Raw genomic sequence first — 16,355 nt, 5'->3', positions numbered from 1 at the left:
TCTCTTGCCATGCTCGCTGTCAGTACACACTTAATATGTCAAATTTGAAATGGAACAAATTAAACAGAATTTGGTACATATATAAAATGGAGCATATTACATGTATATTAAATTACCACTTTGCCAATTTCTTCAGAATATGGGCCCTATGGACCTCATTCTTTAGAGCATCCCCACCTCTATATGGCCTTTTCTGTACCACACCTATTGGTGCTTTGAACACAGTGTATTAAACATATTTCTCTTTATAAAAAGCCTCAGCAATTAAAAATAAATTTAGACACTTATAGCACCGACTTTGCATTGAATTTGTCAGTGCAATTATCTTGCTGTTTCTGATTGTCTATGGAAACTATCTTATAGTGTTGTGTGACTTATGTCTCCAGAATTGTTTACTCCTTTTTTTGTTTATTATGTATTCATCCCCTATTCTTTTATTGTGTTAAACAAAACTTCCAATGACATTTTGTTTAAAAAAATAAATAATAAGCTTTTAGTTTAGTTTTTATTAGAGTTTTAAGCTTTAGTTTTTTTTATTTTAAATTAGAGAACATTTTTTTTGATCAGTGCAAAAAATAAATAAAATCCATTTTGATAACATGATAAAATAGAAAATAAAATTTAAACAATACAAAAATATACGTTGCACAAATAGTGATAATGTCAAAATGATATAACATTCTGTCAACTGGATTGTGAAAATACTTTTAATTTTACTATTAAGGAAATTGGAAATCAAACATTGCTTAAAGGGAAAATCCAACTTTGTGGACTTTTTTTTATACTTAGTGGTTAATTTCGATGTCAGCCTGATAATATAATGCTGATTGCCAGGCATAGACAGAGAGTTGCATATGCCAGGCCTGCTATTTTGTTGGATGGGAGACCCTTGGATTCTATTTTTCATATCTTACCACCCCAACACAGCCACTAAAATAGACTTATACTTTAATAATCACTGAAAAATAATTAACAAGCCACAGCCTGTACAATCACATTCCTTCTAAATATTTGTAATCTTTTGTTAGTGCATGTTAGCAGCAGTTTGTGGGAAAGTGTTACAAGTTCGACTTATTCGAGATAACTTTCTTTTCTAACTAAATATAGTTGGTGATGTGATCTAATTGCAGCAATATTACACATATCCCTAACTGATGTTTAGAGAAATGAATGGCTCAGTGGTTAAGGACATTGATTGAGAAATATAGTGAAGAATCTCGGTAAAGTCCCACTGCCAGCTTCTTGTAACCTTGGACAAGTCATTGGGGCAAATATGCAAAAGAGCGGTTTTGCCAAACCCATTGCTTGAAAACATGAAATTTACTAAAGGCCACACTGCACATAAAATCACACGTCTATTAACCAATTTTTGTAAATATAGAAACCATGTGATTTATAAACGTACATTTTCCTAAATACACATCAAACCGCCCAAAAAAATGGCAGGTATTTTTATACCTGGCTCTGATTAACAATATAGCTTAAACCACAAGCTGTTGCAGCTATCATGCCTGTAAAAATTGGGTAACAATGATTAAGCAGCGGAAAAAAAAATATCCGCTCCACTTTACTAAAAGGTAGGCTACTCAGCATCAGGGCCCTAGGGGGAATCACAACCTCTAGGTTCATCCTCTAGGGGGAATCGCAACCGATCCGGCCCCCACACCTGTCTTGTCTATGTGTTTTTTGTTTTTTTATTTCTATATGGATTACATAAGATCAAAAATAGAAGAAGATTCCAGGTAAGTCTTTATTAAGGAAACTGTACTACAGAAAAAATTATGTTGCACAAATTTTTTTATTAATATAACAATATTAAAACATTATTTCTATCAAATATGCTTGCTTATTTTATTATTTCTAAGAGTGTGGGCATCATTTTTTTTTTATTATATCTAAGAAGTACAATTATTTTATTATTTGTAGTTCTACAAGCAATAGCATGCAAGAATTTTATACAATATAAGGTAAAACCGGATGTTTCAATAAACCTTTTTCAAAACGGATGCAGTTTGAGTTTTTAGGCTCAAACCTGTAGATTTAGAAATACTGTGGGCTTGAGCTGAAATGCACCCAATATATTTTGGTTTGGAAATCAGACAAAAAAACGTCCTTTAGTACATTTAACCCATTGTGTCTATGATTATCCCAAGCACCAAAAATCATATAAATACAATAATTATACAAATTACTCAAGAAGCTCATAGAGACCACTTAGGAATTTTTAATCTGTCACTTAAGTTTTAATAGCAATTGTCAGTCATAATGTTACAGCTGAATTCAAAGTCAGGACATTTCCAGAAAACCCAATTTTCCATTCCCTCCACTTTCCATTCTCCATCCAGAGATGCCCCTACAAACTAAAAATCAAGACATGCCACTAGGCTTGAGCGGACGCAGAAAATTAGAAAACAATGGAATGGCCTTTACTACATATTTTTGGCACTTTGTGTATTTGAAGATCTTTTTACATTGCCCAATCTCTGCTAGATCTGAGCAGTTGCAAAAATGAAGGTCTTTTGTGGAGTGAAAATGATTGTGCAACCTTCTGCTAAGCAGGGAAATTCTTTAAACATTTGTCCAGTCCGTCACTTACTCAATTTAATAATTTTCCTCCGCAAATTGAAATCCTGTTTGTGCTAAAATAAAATGTATAGTTGTTTAGAAAATATTAAGTTATTTTTCATGGGTTGAAATAATTGCAAGAAAGTAAGCATGGGCAAAATGGTAAATAAATTAATCTTATTGTGTTATTCCAAGAGTAGCATATAGCAAAAATGTGAAAAATTGAGTCAATGATGTGTAAAATATTATCATTACAACAGAACAAAAATTAGAGATCAAAGTCATTGTAAAAAGAAAAATAACACCATTATATAGCATTGTATAATGTGTGTACTTCTTCTTCATAGAACACAATTTGTTCTATTTCATTTCCAGCCTGAGCTGTGATCAGATGCCTAAGAATGCAGTACTCAAATTTTTTTAAATAAAGATTCTGTGATGACCTACACATATTTACTGATTCAACCTTTTTTGTCAAAAGACAGAAACAAAAGAGTGCACTTTAATAGAAGCATCTAGGTAAAAATACCACAAAAGTGCACACCTGCAATGGAAATGTTTTATTTGACAGATGATTTGACTGCAGTTATCCCCTTCCAATCTAATTCTCAATAAAAGTTCAGAGGACCTGTGCACTCAGGAGGATGTGTTGGTGACACGTCTCCTTGGTCTTTTTCTGTTGACTGGTTGTCCTGTTTGTAACTTGTGAACTTAAAACATTTGTTTGTCTTGACTTATGGTAGAATGGAGTGTTTGCATTGTTTTTTCTCTCTCCCCCCTCTCTCTCTCTCATAAACTAGTACACCCTTTTTCAAATCTGTGAGTTTACAAAAGCAGGACTTTATTATTAATCATCCAGTCTATTTATTCAACAAAAAAATAATTCAATTTGAAGAAGCTATGGTTAAATTCCCAATTCCCATAAATATGGTCCAGAGTAGATGATTGCTAGTTATGTTCCCATATGTAAAAATACAGCCTAACTATAACTAACAATAGTAACTATATTTTGATCACTTTACATTTCATGCCCCATATCCCAGTTTATCTATTAATAATCATTAAATACTGAATATTGCTAATTATAATTATTTTGAAGAGCAGATTCTTTTAAATAATATTTTGTAGATGAGGAGATGACATATGTGATGAATTGCTATAAAACATACAATTAGGCTTGTTTTATTGTAAAAATACAATACTATTTTCCATCTTTATTCATAAGAACAATTAACACATGATCATTTGAAGTCACTATTATAATACATCTGTAGATAAAATAAATTGATTATAGATAAAGTCAATTTACTAATACTAGCAGCATATATATGTAACAGTACTGGAAATACACAAACGGATCAATGTTGGCAACAATATTATCATTATATTATTACAAATGATTATGTGACATGAGTGGAAACTGTAAATGTGGAACTAGTCAGTGTGAATCATGTCTGTAGCTATTGGTTCAATTTGCTGATGTGCAACTTGTGAGTGATGTTTTGTGGTTATTCAGGAATATTTTTCCTTAAACTGTTTGCCAAGCACATCCTTTGTGTTTGTTGCTTCCTGAGAATATATTATTTACATAATGAATTTTTATCCTTTAAAGAAAAATGAAATACTTTTTTAAAAAAAAAAAAATCAAGGATACCTTTATTTAATTACCAAACCAAGATTTACAGTGGATATAAAAAGTCTGCACACCCTTATTGAAATCACAGGTGTTGGGGATGCAAAGTCTGAAATCACGATAAATCAGTTCAGGCTTTTTCCACCTTGCAACCAACAAAACTCAAGTGAAAAACACAGAGCCTTTTTTTGGGATAAAGAGGTGAAAATAAAATACCTAAAACAAACTGGTTGCATATGTGTGCACACTCTTTCATAATTGGGCTGTAGCTATGTTCAGAGCAAAGCAATCACATTGAGAATCATGTTCAAAGGTAATTAGCATACACCTGAAAGCAATTCAATTGATTCTTATCAACCCCAAATAGAGATTAGGGGGTAAATGTATCAAACTGCGAGTTTGCCAGCGTGTTGAAATCGCGGCAAATCGCTTGTAGTTATACAAGCACCAGCATGGCCACAGTTTTTAGGGCAACCTGGCTGGCTGGGACTTGTAGTTCCACAAACAAAATTGGTGTCAGTTTATTTTTTTCTACCATTTAGCGCCGTATTACCCTACTACCCACAGCCCAGGGGTAGTAGGAAGAGCTCTAGTGCTATCAGCACTGGGCTGGTTCTTTCTAGGGGGGGCCCGCTCGTTTTTTTTAGCGGACCCCACTCCCTAGGGAATCCAGCCCAGCGCTGAACAGTCTAGGGTTGGTTAGTCATTATGGCAGGGGGACCCCTGCCGCGCGTTCCCCTGCTATAGTGCCGCCAACCCTGGCTGGTTTGCCTAGTGCTGGTAAAGTGAAAATCGGGGGGACCCCACGCAAAATTTTTCCCCGATTTTCACGGGACCAGCACTAGTCAGGCAGCACTAGGATTAAGCATAAATAGCGGGGGGACCCCACGCTTTTTTTTTTTTTAACTTTTATCTGTTCTTTCACTTTTTAACACTGCCAGGGCAGTGTAACAGTGATGTGTTTATATAACACGCTGCTATCAAGCAGCGTGTTGTATCTGGCGTGTTTAGAAGCAAACTCTCCTGAGTTTGCTAACTCGCAGCTTCATACATTGGAGACTTGTATTGCTGCAGTGCCAAACAGTGGTGAGTTTGATCTCTGGCGATTTTGCAAGTAGCGATTTTGACAGAAGCAGAACTCTGGCGATTTTGTATCAAAACTCAGCTTCATACATCGGGGAGTTTCAACTCTCCCGAGAAAATCGCTGGAGTTGCAAACTCGCAGTTTGATACATTTACCCCTAGGTGTTCCCATAGGAGTTCCTTGCAATTTTCATGGATGCATTCTAGTTGGATAGCCATAGTGCTCAAGGAGCTTTCAAAACATCTATGGGATGTCATTTTTGAAAGGTACCAATCAGGTGAATTCTAAAGGCATTCCATGGTATATTGCATGTACCATGGAACACTGAGAAGATTATCATCAATAAGTGGAGAAAATGTGGTACAAAAGGGACATTGCCAAGATCATGATATTCCTCCAAAGGTGATGAAAGGTCAAGGAGAAAACTCATCAGGAAGGCTACCAAGAGGCTCAAAGGAGCTGCAGGATCTTCTTCAGGAACTGGTTAGGTCTGCATCTGAGAACATAGCACATGTCTGGGTAATGGGGTAGGGAGGCAAGACAGAATCTATTTCTCACACAAAAAAAACATCAAAGCCTGTCTAAATCAAGAAAAAATAAATAAAAATACATTCAATCACCCCAAACCATGTGGGAAAATATTGTATGGTCCAATGAGACTTAAGCTGGGCACATACTACAGAAAATGACTGCAGATGCAATTTCTATAATGATTTCACCAGTGACTGAAAGTCCTGATGAGCATGCAGATTTATGTGTACACACCTACATAATTTACTTTCAGATCTGTGCTCTTTATCTCTCATAACCATCTGCTGAAAAAATTGCACACTCTATAAAGATCTGCCTACACTGCTGGTGGTGAGTGCATACACACTTCCACATCTCATAGAGTTAATGAGGACAACAGGAAAACACCTTATGTGTCTTTGGGGCACTGAGAGGATAGTGGAATTATTTAAAATAGTAGCACTAATATGCAAATTAGAAGTAGTGAAATATTAAAAACAACTATATGACATGATTGACCAAAAATAAAACTGTTAAGATCGATAGGTTCATTATCGGAACGTGCTGTTTCTCCAATATTTATACATTCATTATATAACGGATGCTAGATGGAATAGAGGGCTATCCTAGATTGTTCGCCCCCCAAAAAATATTGTGGGCTAAATTGGATCTAATAATCCTATAATATATGTAGACAGGTATCTCATTCAAAGATTAGTTATATTATTGTTAATAATGGATACAAAATTGATTAGTATCTTCCTGCTCTATATAGTAGTCTCTTTCTACCTTATATCAGAGTCTCAGTATAAAGTACACTGTATAACTGATAGACATTCCCCTTATAAAGGGACAAGATTCCTAGTCTATCAGAAAAAAATCTTGATAGGTGATATATAGAGGCAGCTATCGTATCTCTAATGCTGCAGAGGCTAATAAATCTGTATCTAGAAGCCCTAGTATATAACTGATATAGGGAGTGATTCCAATAACTCCTAAAGCAGGCCTGTCCAACCTGCGGCCCTCCAGGTGTTGTGAAACTACAAGCCCCAGCATGCTTTGCTGGTAGACAACCAGTTGATAGCTGGAAGGGCATGCTGGGACTTGTAGTTTTACAACAGCTGGAGGGCTGCAGGTTGGACATGCATGTCCTAAAGCATCCCAAAACTATGATAATATGAAAATATATTGGGCAGAGGAGAAACAGCGCGTGTAATGCCGACGCGCGTTTCACTCTGCTAAGCTTTTTCAAGGCAACCCGACCCGGCGTTATGATAGGTTATTTATAGTATAAGAGCCGCCCATTAGTGTGCGGCGGTTACCATGGTAAAACGAAACATTCAGTATTTATGGCATTGAAGGACCGCCTCCAATCGTGCATCATGATAAACAGTTACCATAGCAACATTGACCGCCCGTTATTGATAACATTTTAAGAGGTATATCGTCATTGAAAAGGTAAGAATAAAATGAACAAGATTAGTGTGAAACAGAGGAAACGGAGAGCATAGAGGACAATAGTTCAGATAGCAAAAAATGTCAGTACGTCCACAGATCCTAATTTATTATTATGATCTCTACCATTGATATTATCAATGATGCAATCATACACATGAATAAAAATAAGACAAAATGAAAATAAAAATAATAATAAGAAAAAATAAAATAAAAAAATTTAAGGTAAAAATAAACCTAAAGGATAGTATTTATAAATATCAGCCGATGTTAATAGGACGTAATGAGCAGATTAAAGTTAAAAGACAAATGATAAATAAAGAAGGACATTTTATAATCAATATGATGAATCTTAGGATCCAAAGACATAAAAAGGGAAAACAATAGTCTTGTTGGACACTGACTAGAATGTGAGTGTTTCAATTTATAAGAATTCCAAATTAGTACACAAAGTGCCAGGAAATTCCATATAAATATACATCAAAAAATGTATATGGTGCAAAAGAAATGAGGATGCTGAAGGCAATTGAAATGGAAAAGAGCTTGTGCTCATATGTGATGAATTATGCAGACAAAAAACAATAAAGTCCTATAAAAAAATCAAGTGTAAGTAAAGTGTCATGTAAAATGTGATGTGAGAAAGGACCATATAATATAGTCCAATATCCACAACATTATAAGAAAGTATTCAAATACTGATGTGAAATAAACAAGATCCAAACTAAATTGCCTAGAGTTTGACCAAAAAAGAACACTAATGCTATTCTGCACACCCTTGTTGTACAGATAATTTACAGAAATACCGAAAAATTATTGTAATTTCCACATCTGCCAGACAACGTTCCATCATTGTGAGTTTTAGTCAGTTTATAAAATCAAATCAAACGATATGATGCACTTTGGTTAGATAATACATGATCTAGGTGGCGTACACACTAATGCGATATCGGACGAATCTGTCTTTTATCGTGTGATTTGCACCATAATTGGTTGAAAAACCTGTAGTGTGACTATTTGGTCTTAATTCAAAAACATATGTTTGGTGCAAAGACAATACTACTCATCACCCAAAGAACACCATACCAATTGTGAAGGATGGTGGTGGCAGCATCATGCTTTGGGGCTACTTCTCTTAAGCTGCGGCAGGGACTCTAGTCAGAAAAGAAGGCATAATGAATACCTCCAAATATCAAAATATTTTGTCACAAAACCTGCCAATATAATAATAATCCAAAGCACACATCCGAGTCAGGCAAGGGATGGCTTCAGAAAAGGAAGCTCAAAGTCTTGGAATGGACCAGTCCAAGCCCAAACCACAACCCCATCGAAAACCTGTGAAATGGTATAAAAAGGGCTATGCACAGGAGACACCCTCAGAATTTGATGGATTTTGATCGTTTCTGTAGGGAAGAAAATAGGATAGAATTGCAAAGTCCAGTGGTAAATGTATTAAACTGTGGATGTTACAAGTTGACGATATTCGGCGACTTTACTTCAGAAATTTAAAATGGTAATGTTTTTAAAGGCAAGTTTTGCCTTTAAAGACACTGCCATTTTAAATTTCCCCTGCAAAGTTGCAGAATATTGACGACTTACAAAATCCGCAGTTTAATACATTTACCCCCAGGTGTGCGAAGTTGATTTAAACTTATTCAAAAAGTCTCACTGTTGTAATAAAAGCAAAAGTTGATCCCACAAAGTATTGGCATATGCAGTGTGCACAATTATGCAATAAGGGAATTGTAGATTTTTTTATTTTCACTTCTTTTTCCTAGAAATTTGTTTTTCACTTGCATTTTGTTGGTTGCAAAGTCACATTAACGGTGACCTGATTTCAGGCTTCACACAATTTCAATAATCACGTAGACTTTGTATATTCACTGTGTTTCTTAACAGCAGACTGTATGTAGTGAATAAAGTCATATTTTAAAATTAAACTGCACTTATATTGCAAATGATTCAGAGGGCAAAAAACTACAACTAGAAGGTCTAATTCTCATTTATCACTCAAAAATGACCTCTATGTAGTGTTCGGAGTGAGTTCCATTGGCACCAGCTTCTGTCTGCTTCTACTCCTGGAGCAGAACGAATGGCACATATTACTCCTGGAAAATAATTGGAGAGTTACTGTTCAAGAACATTATCCATACAGTAGATACAAGTAGAAATACAACTTATAAAAATATATACATATAAAATATGTAGGAAAGTAGTAAATGTAGTGTGATTGATATTTTCTACAAGTTTAGTAATGCATTTAATAAAATTAATATAATATATTAAGTAAGCACTGTCATCTGTCTGTATCCACATATAACATGTCCAGATTTTGCTGCTATAGAGCACCAGCCAGGCAGATGTTGTAAAGTGGGCACTTTATTAAATTTATTAAGTATGTATTAGATAGAGAGATAAAGTATTTGTTATATATAGTGGCTTTATCTACTTGACTCGCTTTACAGCAGCCAGTGTCAGTGCATAAGTCTTTCCTCTTATAATGATTAATATACAGTCTAAATGATACCCTTAATCTTGATGGGGCAACCTGACAAAAAAAAGCACTGTGCATCCTGGATAGAGGCATGGAAACTAAAAGGGTGAGTGTGATCTGAATGTAGTATTTGTGAAAATCCCACAACATTACTTAACTTGCAAGTGAAACAAATTTTTAAGATTCCGAATTTCTTGGATTTGGTCCCTTGGAGGATCTGAAACCAACTTGTGCTCTATATCGTTGAATGTTTCCATGCGGAATTATACTTTAAACAAAATTGCTAAAAGTTAGAATTTAAAGTGTTGGTTCTGAGCAACACATCCTATTTAACAAAGCCAACATAGCAAAATTATATAAAAAGGAATAACAAGCTGCAATTCAATTCAGCAAAAATAGAGCTCTTGGGACACTTTTAGGGTGTAGTACCGACCTGTATGAAAATCACTCCTCTCTGCTCATTACTGAAAATAGAATAACACTAAGTGATTCATTTAATACTTGTTTGTTTATATTTGAAAAGTGTCCCAATAAAATAATCACCATAATCATGCTAATTGTCATTTACTTACAGGTAAAAGTCTGTGTTTATATAATGCAACTTGTTGACATTTTGTTACTGGAACATAAGAGCTTTATTGAGTACTCAACTTGCTCTTTCCTCTTTTGATTTACACATGACAGTGACCTCATTGGGTGTTGTAAAGCTAACTGGCTATGACTTTAATTAAAGGACAATGATTTATTACTGTGGTAAGTATCAAGGTCATTACCAATGTTTCACATGGTTAGTTACAAGTTGAGAAATAACTACAAGATTGTTTTAAACTGTGGACAAGCAAAGTCGCAAAAAACAAACAAAAAACAACTGTCTCAGCCCTCTGTTGCCTGAGGTTGGGAGGTGGATAACAGTGCAGCTTGCTCATAATTTTCACTGCAGCTCTGAGAATACTACAATATGTTCAGTCCTCTTCAAAAAATCTTTCTAATTCGGAACAGTGGCAAGAAGAGGATGCCACCTGACAATAAAGGTAAAGAACGCTTAGCATCATCTAGTACTCATTATTATGGTTATATAAATGTACATGCTGCTTTATGTGTTTGAAATGTTTAGTGTTACACAGTCTTTAAATGTTGGGTTCTCTAAGCAATGCTAGATTCTGTAACATGTCCCTCCCTAAAGGAACTATTGTCACTTGGAGACATTAGGGTCCACAGCCCAACGGCACCACAGAGACTGTAAGCACCGGTCGCTGGATTTATTCCTGAGTGTTCAAGGCTGGAAAGAGTTATATCAGGAGGACAGTTTAAATCCCCAGATACAGGGGTAATCATGCTCCATTATGTGGATAAGAGGGATCCCGGTGTCTAACATCTCAGCCCAGCAGACTTCTTAGAGAACATCAAAGCTGAGGGCCTGCTGCTATGGTGAAGAATGAGGCAGAGTAGGAGACAGCCTCACTACTTAGCACGGCCAAACAATGCAAAAGACCATTGTGCTATTGGCCAACGCCATTCTCAAGGTTATTGTGTACTACAAAATAGTCTTGAGAAAGTCACCCTATTGTGTACTACACAATAGCCTTGAGAAAGTCACCTAGGTGACGAAACGCGTCGGTCAATAGCACTCACTTCAGGGACCGAACTTCTGGTCCAGGCGCGTGCGTTCCAGGCTGGAACGCTCGTCTGATCAACATACTTCTTCGCACTACAGTGGTTTGACAACGTTTGGATATACCCCTACCCTTGGAACACTGACATTTCGCCCAATATTGATAAAAGGTGTAATTCTGCACTAAACTATAGGATAACAAGTCTTAGCTTATACCTGACAGAAATCCTTAAATGGGTCTGAAAAAATTATTTGCATCCTTTAGAAGCAGTTAGAAATAATTAGATTTCAAGCAGGTGATTCTCCTTTACTATTTAACTGAACTCATCTGTGGTGTCTGCATTTAAAAAATTACTCATTAAACAAGCTTGAATAGAGAAATGACTCATTCTTGTGTTTTGTGTCACTGTTTGTACTGCAATAGGCATGGGAGAAAAAAAAGCAGGAGAATTGTCTCAGGAGGTCAGACAGAAGATTGTAGCCAAACATGGACATTTTCAAGGCTCCAAATCAATCTCCAGAAACCTAGATGTTCCTGTTTCTACTGTATGTAATGTTATCTGGAAATTCAAGGTTTATGGCACTTTAGCCATACTCCCTGAAACAGGCCACAAGAGAATTGAAGATTGAAGATTGCAGTGGAGGATTGTTCCAAAAGTAAAGAAAGCAACTGTCAGATTCAAGATTACCTTCAGACACAAAGATCAACAGTTTCAACTCACACAGGATCGACCCACTGCTAAGAGAGAGACATAAGAAAGCCTGACTGGAGTGTGCCAAAAATACACTTGAACAAGCAAAATTCCTTCTGGGAGAATGTCTTCTGGACATCATCCCTATGATTACAGAAAGCAAATGAAGCTACAGTCAAACATGGAAAAGCTTGGTGATGTTTTGGGGCTGTTGTGCTGCATCTGGCAATGGGTGCCTTGAACGTGTGATTGGCATCATGTTATCTGAAGATTACCAGGTCATTTTAGAGTGAACCCAGAGTCAGAAAACTTGATCTCCATCAAAGGTCATGGGTCTTCAAGCAGGATAATAACTCTAAACACACTTCAAAAATCACCCAGGAATGGTTCAAGACAAGACACTAGACTGCAATGAGTCCAGGGGGTAAGTGCGAGTTTGACAGCGTGTTTAAATCGCTACAAATCACGGGTGTTTACGTGCGAGTTTTGAAAAAAAAAAAAAATGAAATGTATCAAGCTGCAATTTTGACACTGATGTTCAAAATCACTGGTCATCTCTGGCAATTTTGTGCGATGTAAACACTCCCGAGTTTAGCTAATTCTCCTGTGTTTGGCAAACTATCCTGTGTTGTAACAGTGAGTTGTAAACACATCACTGTTACACTGCCCTGTCATACAGCTGCCGGAGCCGGCAGCTGTAAAAACTGTAAAGAATAGATCAAAGTGAAAAAAAAAAAAAGCGTAAGGTCCCCCCTCTATTCCTGCTTAACCCTAGTAAAAGTGAAAATCGGGGGGACCCCACGCAAAATGTTTCCCCGATTTTCACGGGACCAGCACTAGTCAGGCAGCACTAGGGTTTAGCATGAATAGAGGGGGGACCCCACGCTTTTTTTTTTCAACTTTTATTTATTCTTTAACATTTTAACACTGCCAGGGCAGTGTAACAGTGATGTGTTTGTACAACACGCTGCTATCAAGCAGCGTGTTGTATCTGGCGTGCTTTGAAGCAAACTCTCCTGAGTTTGCTTACTCGCAGCTTCATACATTGGAGACTTGTATAGCTGCAGTGGCAAACAGTGGTGAGTTTGATCTCTGGCGATTTTCCATGAAATCTCAGCTTCATACATCGGCGAGTTTCAACTCTCCCGAGAAAATCGCTTGAGTTGCAAAATCGCACTTTGATACATTTACACTCAGATCTGCATCCCATATAACATCTGTAGAGAAATCTGAAAATAGTAGTTGGCAGAAGGAACCCTTCAAATCTGGGAGAACTGGAGCAGAAGAGTGAAGTAAACCGACAGTACGGAGGTGCAGCTCATCCATGGCTATAGGAAGCGGATGATTGACCACAGGCTGTGCTACCAAATATTAAGTCTTAGGTGTCAATGCCATTTCTTTTTTTTTTTTTTTTTTTTTATTTAAAAGGATATACATTAATAAATTTAGAATCAAAAACAAAGGATATGTAATATGAAAGAGAAAGAATTGTGGAGACCAAATACTGTTAATTTCAGCTGATGTTTATAGAGAATTGTGAGTTACTTGAAAAAAGTGCAACGATGCCAATATTTCTGCTCACAACTGTGCCTGAAATAGAAAGCTGGACTATTATACCCCATGCTGTGCTGAGGGAAGGACACACCACATGGAGACATGCCAAGCCCTTCAGAGCATTTCAGTTGACCATAATTTTAAAGAGTAGACAAATGCACCTACCTGGTTGCCAATTCCATAGATATTTCTTCCAGTGGCCTTCCCTTTGTGTTTGGGACAAACATTATAACAAACACCAAGGACCCTATGCTCATCACAGCATAACTAAAAATCATCCAGGGCAGTCCAAGAGACTCTGTTCGTAATAAAAGAAAGAAAATCAAGCTAAATTACCACTGCCAAAATTGAAAATATATTTCTAATGTGTTATTAAGTAAATGTTGTTTAGTTGTACCTGACTAGGAAAATAATTGTGTCTGAAATTGCTGATGACAATACTGTAATTTGATACATTATATTAATATTGTCTATATTAATTGTTAGTAGTAATATATTTTGAATTATAATAACATTAATTCAATAGTATTAGGATACAGCTCTCAGCATTATGTTTCTTGGTGACGTACTGTCATTTTGTTACATTGGTTTGATATTTATATTGATATTTGCGTTAGACCTTTCAAAAGCTGTTTCACGGTATATCTTCTGTTTTTTTTTATTAATTAATATGTATATAGTAACTAATTTATAGTAGTTCTCATGAATCAAAGCTGCATTACTACCTAAATTGGTAAACATTTTTGTTCAAAACTTTAATATAGACATTGAGGCTTCTAATTGGTCCTCCCACTCACATCCCCCCCTTTTCTGCCCTTCTGTGAGAAGGACCACAGAGCCACAGGCTCTGGGGAGGGGGAGGGGCTAATTAGCTCCAGGCGGTAATGCTCCTTTAAGGTCTAGGCGCTGCAATGATTCCTAATAATGACACACTTCACATCTTCAATCTGACTGGGGTTTGAACTCATAAATTGCATTATTTGATCTTGTTGCAATCATTTTCTGATGAAGGTGGGATCACCATCGAAATGTTAATGTGAAGTAACAATAAATGCTTAGAAAAATAACTGTGTGCAGACTGCATATCTAATATTGTTAGTACTTAGTGTGGGTCCTGGAACTTACCACCCTCCCAGCAGTACCCCCAGCAAGATAAGTTTAATTAAAAGAGGTATGTGAATATACTGGTTTGGAAGGATTTAAGTGTTTGTATTTTGTGTCAGGTTTGTTATTCAACCTCCAGCCAATATTTTGCCCTGCCTCTCCCCTGTAGCAAATACCTTAAGCTGTACCGAGCTGAAAGCCAGGACTGCAGCTTACAGTGCAGTACCCAATACACCCAGTCATTAGTTCAGTATAGAGCACTTATTTTGCTATACTGAATAGGGCTGAACAGATTGAGTTCTTTTTCACTGTAATATGTAGCAGCATTCTTAAGATAAGCTATGCACTGCAGCTCTGGGAACAACAAGGGTCCCAGTGCAGGGAATCCTCCTATTTACTACAAGGCAAGGGGAATACAAAGAGTGCAAATACCCAGGAAGTGAAAAGCCTTTAAAGTGCTTTTGCTTTTTGTGAATTTAGCTTGAATATGAAATCCAAAGAAATATCCCTAACCTATAGCTGTATGGTGTCTCCTGTCTTCACCATTTTCTTCTTCTTTTTAGAATGGCCATGGTATTGTACCCCTTCCTCTGACTATAGAGGTTAGTAAATATAATCAGGGCCACCATCAGGGGGGTACGGGGGGTACTGTTGTACCGGGCCCGGGCTCACCAGGGGCCCCGGCGGCGGTGCAACACATACTTACCAGGGGGCCCGCTGTCTTCCAGTCTCCGCTGGTCTGCGCTGCCGTCTGTTGCTGTCTTCTGCCTGGCTGTCAGCGTGACAGCCAGGCAGCAGAATGCGATCGCAGGGGTGGAGGAATCATTCCCCTGTGATCATGTGATCTGCCTGTGACAGCCAGGCAGCTGCCAATCATTATCGCAGGGGAATCATTGCTCCGCCCCTGCGATCATGTGATGTTTCCTTCACAATGATCCCGCCGCCGCAGAAGAAGAGGGAGCAGCTGCAACATCTTTGTAACTGTAAGTATATTTTACCCTTTTTTTTTTTCCAGGTTTTTCTGTTTGGGGAAGAGGGGGCGCTCATCGGGAAGGGGCACTCATCGGGGGGGCCCGGCCCGCGTAATATGTACCGGGCCCCATGATATCTGATGGCGGCCCTGTATATAATATATATATATATTATTTTGTATTATGAGCACCTACATAATACAACTTTTTATTTTGGAAATTGGGTGCAATTCTAAAACTATTTTTAGAATTTATATAAGGAAAACTGTACAGTACCATTAGTGATGTTTTGTAGTCTGGATTTCATTCACAACACCTTTACTTATTCTGTATGGATGTACAATTAGTATTACTTGTCTTCCTCTGTAATCTTAACATAATTCTTACTATATATTACTATTGTGCATGCTTTGTGAAGCATTTACTAAAATAATGTTTTTAATATGCAAATGATCAGAATTATGACCAACACATGTAGTGTATATCAATCTTATACATGATTTGTAGAAATAGGGGCTCATTTGCATTCCAAACATACACAGGAATAGATGCACATAACAAAGAGTATGTGCGTGAATATGTTATGTTGGACACATCTCTATATGCATCCAGCTCAGAAACAGTAGCATTTGTGCGAGGTGTACATCAGGTATAACAAGTGTATACACTTATGCCCCGCAATAG

The 16,355-nt window shown here is 36.9% G+C and overlaps 1 protein-coding gene across 1 annotated transcript in view; it reads right to left on the bottom strand.

Moving 5' to 3' along the window:
* Positions 1 to 6,239: 6,239 nt before the first annotated feature.
* SLC2A12 (solute carrier family 2 member 12) overlaps positions 6,240 to 16,355 on the bottom strand; it is a 55,140-nt gene continuing 45,024 nt past the window's right edge. Inside the window, exons 4-5 of the mRNA XM_075203194.1 lie at positions 13,762 to 13,894; positions 6,240 to 9,352 (exon numbers count right to left, since the gene is read on the bottom strand). Coding sequence (XP_075059295.1) covers positions 9,268 to 9,352; positions 13,762 to 13,894 — 218 coding nt within the window. The 3' untranslated portion in view covers positions 6,240 to 9,267. The remainder of the gene's footprint in view (positions 9,353 to 13,761; positions 13,895 to 16,355) is intronic.

The sequence above is a fragment of the Mixophyes fleayi genome, chromosome 3 (genome assembly GCF_038048845.1).
Source record: "Mixophyes fleayi isolate aMixFle1 chromosome 3, aMixFle1.hap1, whole genome shotgun sequence".
Taxonomy (NCBI): domain Eukaryota; kingdom Metazoa; phylum Chordata; class Amphibia; order Anura; family Limnodynastidae; genus Mixophyes; species Mixophyes fleayi.
The sequence above is the reverse complement of the archived record's forward strand: the minus strand, read 5'-3'. Positions and strand labels throughout refer to the sequence as shown.